Source organism: Arachis hypogaea, chromosome 11, assembly GCF_003086295.3.
Source record: "Arachis hypogaea cultivar Tifrunner chromosome 11, arahy.Tifrunner.gnm2.J5K5, whole genome shotgun sequence".
NCBI lineage: Eukaryota > Viridiplantae > Streptophyta > Magnoliopsida > Fabales > Fabaceae > Arachis > Arachis hypogaea.
In genome coordinates this window covers 40,063,825-40,073,453 of record NC_092046.1, presented here as the reverse complement: position 1 = coordinate 40,073,453, position 9,629 = coordinate 40,063,825, and the positions used below count along the sequence as shown (strand labels likewise).

The 9,629-nt window shown below is 30.6% G+C and overlaps 1 protein-coding gene across 2 annotated transcripts; it reads left to right on the top strand.

Annotated features, from left to right (window-relative positions):
• Positions 1-1,951: 1,951 nt before the first annotated feature.
• On the top strand, positions 1,952-6,768 carry LOC112720736 (calcineurin B-like protein 1). 2 transcript variants are annotated; one of them, XM_025771789.3, is made up of 9 exons: positions 1,952-2,203; positions 3,234-3,367; positions 4,079-4,161; positions 4,445-4,504; positions 4,930-5,038; positions 5,130-5,182; positions 5,409-5,489; positions 5,777-5,889; positions 6,475-6,768. In XM_025771789.3, exons 2-9 carry the CDS (start codon positions 3,289-3,291, stop codon positions 6,536-6,538), a joined length of 642 nt encoding a protein of 213 aa, XP_025627574.1. In that variant the 5' UTR covers positions 1,952-2,203; positions 3,234-3,288; the 3' UTR covers positions 6,539-6,768. The 2 variants fall into 2 exon arrangements, with proteins under 2 accessions (XP_025627574.1, XP_025627575.1); XM_025771790.3 differs by having other exon boundaries at positions 1,954-2,203; positions 3,190-3,367.
• Positions 6,769-9,629: the final 2,861 nt, after the last annotated feature.

The window sequence follows — 9,629 nt, the reverse complement described above, 5'->3', positions numbered from 1 at the left end:
GGAAATTGGGATTAAGGAACATTATTACTGGCTACTGGGTCTCTCCTTTATAAAATACAAAAACAAAAAAATATTGGAATTCTGGAACTGGGAAGTGGGAACACATTTATCTTTTTCTAAAAACGGAAATTGCACTAATTCCGGGATGGTAATTAATTAAGACTCTTGTTACTTCAATTTTCCAATAAGAATATTCCAAATGATGTTCAAATATTCCGTATCTCTTTTCATGGGTTTAACTAATACGTGTGATCTTAGAGTATAAGATAAAGTTATTAATAATTTTTTTTATAAAAGAATATAAAATTTAAATTTTCAATATATTTATCGTATATTATTTAAAATTATTTAAATTTTTTATTACTAATAATCTTAATTTTGTGTTTTTAATGGCTAAGGTATATATTAACTAAACTCTTTTTTTTATTTATTTTATTCTAGATTTTTTTTAAGTAAACCTAAAATTTGTCTAAAATAAAAATATAACAAAGAATAAAATCATTTTTTAACATTCTAAAGTGAAAATTTTGATTCTTTTCCTTTTAAAAAATGTCAAATCAAATTATCATTTTCACACAAAAATTTCTGCAATAAAAAATATTTATCTTTTTTAATAACAAGGGACGAATTTATCCAAAATAATAAATGCATAATTGTCTAATAAAAAACGTTTCTCATTGTAATAAATTACTTTGAACACGTAGTTTTGGTCAGGCATAATTTAAAAATTTAATTTTATTATATTTTACAAATACATTTAAAGTTCCTTATATTTTATCTTCTTGTGACTTCTACAGTTCTACTTTATTGTTTGCTTTGAGCTTCTTTTTCTTGAAAAAACTATTATACTCTTTTTTTTTTTTCATATAACTGTCAATTATTCGTTTAAAAAAAATTAGTTAGAAATTAGGAGTTTAGGACCTATTTATTTATATTTTGCATAAATAAAATTGAAAATAAAATACACTAAACATAAAGATATAATACGTTTTCTTAAATGAAACATGGATATAAAACATTTTCTTAACTGGAAAGGTGCTTAGCAATAATCTTTTTATTAAAATAAATAACAAAAAAGTATTAAGTCCCAGAATACATATGATCCAATGAAAGCTCAAATGTGTAAATTTTAGAAAGTATAATTTTTTGTGTGTAATAGGTGCACAAATTGCCAGGTCTTACAAAGTACAAAGCATATTCAAAATTCCACACATTTTTTTTTTCTCTTATTTTTTTTTCAAAAATAAAATGAATTTAAGAAAAGAGGGAAGAGTCTACCAACCAACTTAGCAGTTAACGTTTCCAACTTTACTTGAGACAGTTGCGCAAATCTGACTTCCAGACAAGAAAAAAAAGTGTAAAAGGACCACCGTGAATCTTTCTTCTCTTTTTCTCAGTCTTAAGTCTTAATTGGTACTAATTAATTAATATGATTTCTTTTATAAATTTAGTTAACGTTACAAAAAATGTAAAATTAAAATTTTAACATATTTATTACGTATTATTTAAAAAAATATCTTAAATTTTACCGTAATTTTTAATATGCAATATATTAGCATTTAATATGATACATAGACATAAACACACAATATGATACGATACAAAATATATGCACACACATATTTTAAAATTTTATAAAATATAAGAACACATATATATAAAATATAATATATTTTTTAAATAAATTATAATAATATTTTAATATTTGTAATATTTTATTTTAATTATATAAAATATTTAAAATATTTTTTATTTTAATAAATAATAATATATATTATTTTTAAATATATTATAAAAATATATGTTAAGAATATAATTAAATATATTGACATATACTGATATTTAAGTGTGTAAAATATATTTAAAAAAATTATTTTTTTTAAAATATATGTCTAAAAAATATTAATAAAGGTAATATCTAAAATATATCTATACACAAATGCGATAAGTCAAGGAGGAAGGGTCGGTACTTTTTAGGCACTGAGCAGCATATTAGTTAACATTTATTTTTCATTTAATTAATTATTAATTAATTTATATATAAAGCTTTCCATTTGCACTCTCAAATTTGCTAAACCCCAAAGCTTTGACACCTTACCTTTTTCTTTAGGACTCTGTTTTTCTCTCTGCTTCTTCTTCTGATGGCCTTTGTAATTCAAGTGTTGGTTTTCTAGAAGCTTCAGAAAAACAAATTCTCTAGCTGGTGAGTTGAATTTCACCCTCATGCTGATCCATGCCTTGAAAATTTCACTATTTTATTCATCTTTTTGGGGTTAAATTATCTTAGTTTTGCTTTAGACGCTAGGATGATGAGGTTTATCTTAGTGAAGTTTTATTGAAGGGAGAAGAGGGAAGAAATTTAGAATGTGTGTTCCAGCTTTTCTTTTCTTTTCTTTTCTTTTCCTTTTTACTCATTAATTTTGTGTTTTTTTTTTAATAATAATAATAATAATTAATATTATTATTAATTCTTGAAAATTTCTTTGCTTTTAAAGATTTCCTTAGTGTGTTTTGTTTGTTTTGATTTGGGGATTATAAATGTAAAGTTGTTAAATTTTTAATGAATTGAATTTTGGAAGCTTCAGTTTTTTATTTTTTATGTTTTTAAAAAATGTGGTGGAAGAACTCTTAGTGATTAAGATATGAAAGAAAGGTAAAGTTGTGCGAGAAATGTTAAACTTTTCAAATCTCCATAAATTTTTCCTTTCTTGATTTGTTGGAGAAAATGGTTAGGTAAAAAAATGTCCAAGCACTAATAAATACTGCTTCTTATTGGTTTTGGGATTCATGGAGCTCTGTGCTATACTGGTATTGAGTTTTATCAAATCTCTTTTAGGTGTGTTGTTTCACCCATTTGCTTCTCCTTCTCAAGTTGTTCTCTTAGAGCAAACTTGTTTTGAATAATCAAACTGTGCGAGTTAGTTTGTTTTCTTGAATTTGAATAAATACATAAAATATGTAACTTTTTGTGTATCTCAAGTCATGTCCATATGTCCATAACATTGTTTACTTGTATAATGATCAATTATTGTTTTGCAGCCTGCAATTATTATATTTTTTTTATAAGTTTTCTCCTCCATTTTGTTAATATAAAATTTTGTTGTGTAGTTAATCAGACCATGTACCTGTCATATGGCTGATTTGTTTATTTATTATTTTATTATTTTATATTTCTGGTGTTTCAATTAGGATTTTAAAATTGCATGGTAAGATGGTTTGATGGTGTTTTTTAGAGAAGCACGAGCTCTGGTTGTGTTCTGTGCTGCTTTGCCTGCATTGCCTCCATAAATGGGCTGCTTCAACTCTAAGCCAACAAGACAGTCTCCGGGGCAGGTCGATCCAGTAGTTCTTGCATCACAGACAGCTTGTAAGTTGATTCTTGTTTCCGCAGAAATGATTTAAAGCTCTAATTCTTGTGGTTTATTGTGACTGTGACTCTTTTATTCGATGAATTCTTGAGTTTGATAACCTCAGGGGTATTAAATTGATAACAAAGCCTTCCTGAGAAGGGAATGGTTCTGGGTCTGCAAGCAAGAAATGAAACAGAGTTCTGTTTTGTTCAGTTTATTTTAGAATTTTGAAAGTAGGGTAAAGATGGATCCATGAAAAACTTCAATTCCCTGTATGCATTTTATGTCTATCTTAATGCGGGCTTATAGCATACGAACAATAAAGGAGAGGTTGAACAAGATCTGTTGTTGAATAAGTGTAATGTAATATTACAAATTATATTGCTTCTGAAATTTGTCATATAAACCAAATCACAGATAAAATATTTTTAGCCTCTTCTACTTGCTAGGTTGAAGAGATTAAGAATAGCTGCATGTGTTTTCTATGGCATCAAGTTATTTACAATCCATCCTGTCACCACTTTAGTAGGAAAAGTGTTATTTTTCCCCTCTCCTAACTTCAATTCCAATTGGTTGGTTCATATGCTTTACCGGTCTTCTGGTCTATTAGTTATTGAAAAACGGAATCGTCTTGTTTTATATTTGTTATGGAATTCACTCCATCTCTATTTCTCAAGCCCTCATGCCAGTTTAGTAGTTTAAACTTACAGCAAATTTTGGTTTCGCAGTCACGGTCAGTGAGGTTGAAGCACTTTTTGAGCTATTTAAGAGCATAAGCAGTTCGGTCGTTGATGATGGACTAATAAGCAAGGTACCATATAGAAAATGCGTTTTCCTCCTGGTCTCGAACATGTATTTATGGCATCTATTTTGTGATGTTCATTTTATTATGAGATATTTGGTGTTTTTTTATTTCCTGATATGAATGATCAACAATTTACTATATTGTTTTTTGTGTTTTTCATTTTCTTAAATAGAATCTGTCACAGTATCATGATGAATTGCTTATACAATTACCAATATTTTTTATTTCTATTTGTTCTTCACATTCATTTCATAGTCTGTTCTTTGATTACAGTGTTCTTTCTTTGCAGGAAGAATTTCAATTGGCAATCTTCAAGAATAGGAAGAAGGAGAATATCTTTGCCAATCGGGTACTATACATACACAGCATGCTTCTGGTTTATGAATAAGGCCTTCATTTTTAAGGTTTCTTGCATGCATGAGTGAATGCCTATCTAGCATCACAAATGTACTTTGTTAAATCGATGATTTGCAATGCAAATAGGTTAATGAAGACATTGTTCTATCGCCATATACTTTCGGAAGAAACTCAATTTCTTAATCGCTTTAATAACCTGAAACATAAATGCTCATGATGACACATTTAGTTAGAGATCAGTTTTTTTTAGATATAAAGGCACATGCATCTCCATGTTTAAATTTTCATATAGAAATCTCTGTTTTTTGAGTCGTCGCTAGGTGCTGCTTAGTAATAAATTTCATTGTTTTTCATGGTATCTCCAAGCATTTCAGTTAACTGGATGTCCTTTTGACATTAGAATTTTACTGCATGCAGATCTTTGATCTATTTGATGTTAAGAGGAAGGGAGTAATTGACTTTGATGACTTTGTTCGATCTCTCAATGTCTTCCACCCAAATGCACCACTGGAAGACAAGATTGATTGTAAGTTGAAGATTGAATCCTAACCCCTTTTCTGGTTAAAGTAGATTTCGATTGTGAAACTCATATTTTAGGTTTTGCAATTCTCTTGCAGTTTCATTTAGGCTCTATGATTTGGACAGCACAGGCTTTATAGAACGCCAAGAGGTAGCATATAGTGCAATCCTATTATGTGTCAATTTACTTAGATTTTCACTTTGTTATTCATGATATCAAAAACAACTAGCCCTACAATAGTGTGCTCTACGAACACTAAATAAGTGATATTCACCACTAAAATATGATTTGTTGTAGTGTTCATCTACGTTTCCGCTTATGTCCGATTAATTTTAGTGATAGTAGCTTCATTGTTCTTTCGCGTTATTTCTAACAGGTCAAGCAAATGTTGATTGCGCTTCTCTGTGAATCTGAAATGAAGCTAGCAGATGAGGTGATCGAAACAATTATTGACAAGGTGACTATTTTTGTAAAATAACTATGATATAACAAATTTGATGAATACTTACAATTTCAATTTCATGGACTTAAATGTCAATGTGTTGTTAAATGTAAATAAATTCTACATGATCATTCAATATATTTGCAAAATATGATTAGATAGCAATGTAAATTTTGTATATTGACAATGTATCATAATGATTTGCAGAACCTCTCTTTTATGCTGTGCTTTAACCACTATTTTTCATGTCCTTCTGATTGTCACAAATTTAAGGCTTAAGCTTCACATTTTATCTTGATCAGACATTCATGGATGCTGACCTGAACAAAGATGAGAAGATAGACATTGTTGAGTGGCAAAATTTCGTTTCTAAAAATCCATCATTGCTCAAAATCATGACGCTACCCTATCTGAGGTACGTTTGAATTGAATAGTTTTCTTGAAATTTTTCCTCTCCATTTTCGTTGTCTCGGTCAACATAGATTGAAGTAAGGATGTAACAAAAGTGACAATGATAGATAATAGCAATGGAGCATGGATTCGGACATGGACACGACATATATATAAAATATAAAGTACTTTTTAGAAAAATTGTAATAACATCTTGATATTTTATTAATATTAAAATATGAACTAATGTTTTTAAGGTTTTGTTAATGTCTTTTTTGAATATATAAAGTATTTAAAATTTTAATAAATAATAATTTATACTATTTCTGAATTAATTTCAAGTATATAACTTAAGAATAAGGTTAAACATGCTGAAACCTGATTATATTTGAGTATGTCCAAGTATGTCGGGAGAAGCATTTTTTAGTTTTTTTTAAGACACATTGGACGATGGTCGGATGAGCAGTAAATGTATCTGATAGACGGATGTGACAATTTTGCAAAGTGTCTGGGCTTTATAGGATAATAGGAATTGAAAAAGTAAGATGCTAAACTACTTGCATCCAGATTATAAGGTACTGACCATAGTATATTTCCTTAATTATTGCAGGGATATAACCACTTCTTTCCCAAGTTTTGTATTTAACTCTAACGTGGATGAAATCGCTGCTTGAGAGAGACCACACTGCTTTAGTTGCAAGTTGTGACAACATTGGGTGTGTTTTTTTTATATATATAAGAGCTTAGGGAGAGATGAAGTAATGGATGGCCAGTATAGTTAGCCATTGTCACTAATTGTAAATCACGTTCTAATTGAAATATTTCAGTCGGCTTTCACGTTAAAAGCTTTGATTTTGATTTTGATTTATTCTCCCCTAGTAATGATTCCCTTTATTCTATGAAATGTGGCTCATCAGTTAATTTTGAGTTTATGTTGCATATAAGGAAAGAAAATAATTCTAATATATGGCAGCGAAAATTACATTGTTATGGTCTTGAAATATAAGTCAAAATATATCATTAACAAAAAAGTTTGTTATTGCAGAAATTAGCATCTAAATTTTCGAGAGTTGCCATGTTTATAATAACAAGAAGGAAATAGGTTAACTATCAATTTCATATTTGAAAGATTCAGTCGCACAAAAAGGTTTTCAAAAGATATCATTAACAAAAAAGTTTTTAAATAATTTAAAAATACGATAAAAAAAATTAATAAATATTAAAATTTTTATAAGTGAATTTTTTTTATATTTAGCAAATAATTTATTTATTTAATCTGAAATTTTTGTGGTAATAATTAAATAAATATTTAAAAAATATAAAAAAAAAATTCAGAGTAAAATTTTTTTATATTTTTTTTATTTTTAAAAAAATATAGTCATTCATACTAAAAGTTTTAAAAAAAAATTTATTTGGCATAAAATTACTAAATTTTAAGAATAAAAAGGATTTTATTGTAAAATTTAATATCAAAATCTAATATTTAAATTCTATTTTAGAACATGTTTAATCTTTCTTTTATCATGCTTTTAAACTTTTTGGGGTATTTATTTGTTGTTAACTGGTGCACGAATCCCCACATTCCGTACAACTGTACCAACAAGTGCACTGGGTCGTCCAAGTAATACCTGAGCGAGTCAGGGTCGATCCCACGAGGATTGTGGTTTGAAGCAAGTTATGGTTATCTTGTAGGTCTTAGTCAGGCAAATCAAAAGTTGGTGGATTGAGGTTTAATTGCATTAAAGGAATAAAGAAAAGTGTATAAAATACTTTGTAAAATTAAGTGGAATCAGTAATAGGAAGATGGTGAAGGATTGGAGTTGCTTTGTCTTCTTGAATTAACTTTGGTATTACTCTCTTTTGCTTGTGAATGATTTCTTCTATGGCAGGCTGTATGTGATTAACGCCGTATGGTCGCGGTCATCCAATATGAACGAGGGTGAAGCTCTAGCAGTTCATTCTCTTTGGTGATCCTACTCAAAATGCCACAGACAAGGTCGAATCCTCCAAATCAGAAGATGCTGCTCCTTTGGGTTCTAGCCTCTACCACAGAGACCCTAATCTCCCTGTAAATCAGCTGAACTGGTGTCTCGAGAAGTCCCCAACAAAGTCGTGGATTAGCTATTTGAGAGATGTATAATCAAGCTGGCGGTTCGTACTTTCCAGTCACGTATTCGGTATTCACACGAACCCAAGTAAACACGGGTGGTTGTCAGGCACGCGGTCTTAGCATGATGAACAGAGCTGATTGTCACTGATCATCCAATTCACCATGTTGAAGAACAAATATACATCTTAGATTTAAATCAAACACGGATCGAAGAGAAACTCATACTCATATCGAAGAGAAACTCAGCAGGGCTCTTTCCCTCAACTTAGGAGGTTTAGAAACTCATACTAATAGAAAATACAATGATAGAATTCGAAATATGCTGGAAGAGATCCTAAACAAGTGTGATCTTCTTCCTTAAATACTAAACTAATGACTAGTAAGGGTAAAACAGTCTTTTTAGTGCTAAAATCCACTTTTGGGGCCCACTTGGTGAGTGTTTGGGCTGAGCTTTGATGAGATCCACATGCTAGGAGGCCTCTAGGGTGTTGAATGCTGGCTAGCGGGTCCTCTTTGGGCGTTTGGACGCTGGTCTCTTCTCCTTGGGCCTTGGACGCCTAAAAGGGGACAGGAGGCTGGCGTTAGACGCCAGTTTTGGGCCTTCTAATCTGAAGCAAAATATAGACTATTATCCATTTCTAGAAAGCTCTAGAAGTCAGCTTTCCATAGCCGTTGAGAACGCTCCATTTGGACTTCTATAACTCCAGAAAAGCTCTTCCAAGTGCAAGGAGGTCAGATCCGGACACCATCTGTAGTGCTTTCTCTGTCTCTGAATTAGACTTTTGCTCCAGCTCCACAATTTCAGCCAGAAAATATCTGAAATTGCATAAAAACACACAAACTCATAGTAGAATCCAAAAATGTGAATTTAACACTAAAACCTATAAAAACTCAATAAAAACTAAAACATAACATGCTAAAGACTATATGAAAATGATGCCAAAAAGCGTATAAAATATCCGCTCATCACAACACCAAACTTAAACTGTTGCTTGTCCCCAAGCAACTAAAAATACAGCAGGATAAAAGAAGATTAAGATACAGTAAATCTCAGAGTTTCTAATGAAGCTCAGTTTTAATTAGATGAGCGGGGCTTAGTAGCTTTTTGCTTCTGAATAGTTTTAGCATCTCACTATCCATTGAAACTCAGAATGGTTGGCATCTTTAGGAACTTAGAATCCAAATGATATTATTGACTCTCCTAGTTCAGTTCTTTTTTATTCTTGAACACAGCTTTCAGAGTCTTGGCCGTGACCCTAAGCACTTTGTTTTCCAGTATTACCACCAGATACATAAATGCCACAGACACTTTAACTGGATGACCCCTTTTGGATTGTGATTCAGCTTTGCTAGAATCCCCAGATAGAGGTGTCCAGAGTTCTTAAGCACACACTTTATGCTTTGGACCACAAATTTAACCGCTCAGTCTCAAGCTTTTCACTTGACATCTTTACGCCACAAGCACATGGTTAGGGACAGCTTGGTTGAGCCGCTTAGCCCAGGATTTTATTCCTTTAGGCCCTCCTATCCATTGATGCTCAAAGTCTTGGATCCTTTTACCCTTGCCTTTTGGTTTAAAGTGTCATTGGCTTTTTCAATCTGCCCTCCTTTTCTTGCATTTTTGGGCAGTAATGGATTTTTCTCTTTATTTTTTT

What these genes read in the sequence shown, in the direction of transcription:
- LOC112720736 (XM_025771789.3), top strand. Translation starts at nt 3,289, where the DNA reads ATGGGCTGCTTCAACTCTAAGCCAACAAGACAGTCTCCGGGGCAGGTC. An exon ending in GCTTTATAGAACGCCAAGAG is followed by an intron (nt 5,183 to 5,408) that starts GTAGCATATAGT and finishes TATTTCTAACAG; the next exon opens with GTCAAGCAAATGTTGATTGC. An exon ending in ATGACGCTACCCTATCTGAG is followed by an intron (nt 5,890 to 6,474) that starts GTACGTTTGAAT and finishes TAATTATTGCAG; the next exon opens with GGATATAACCACTTCTTTCC.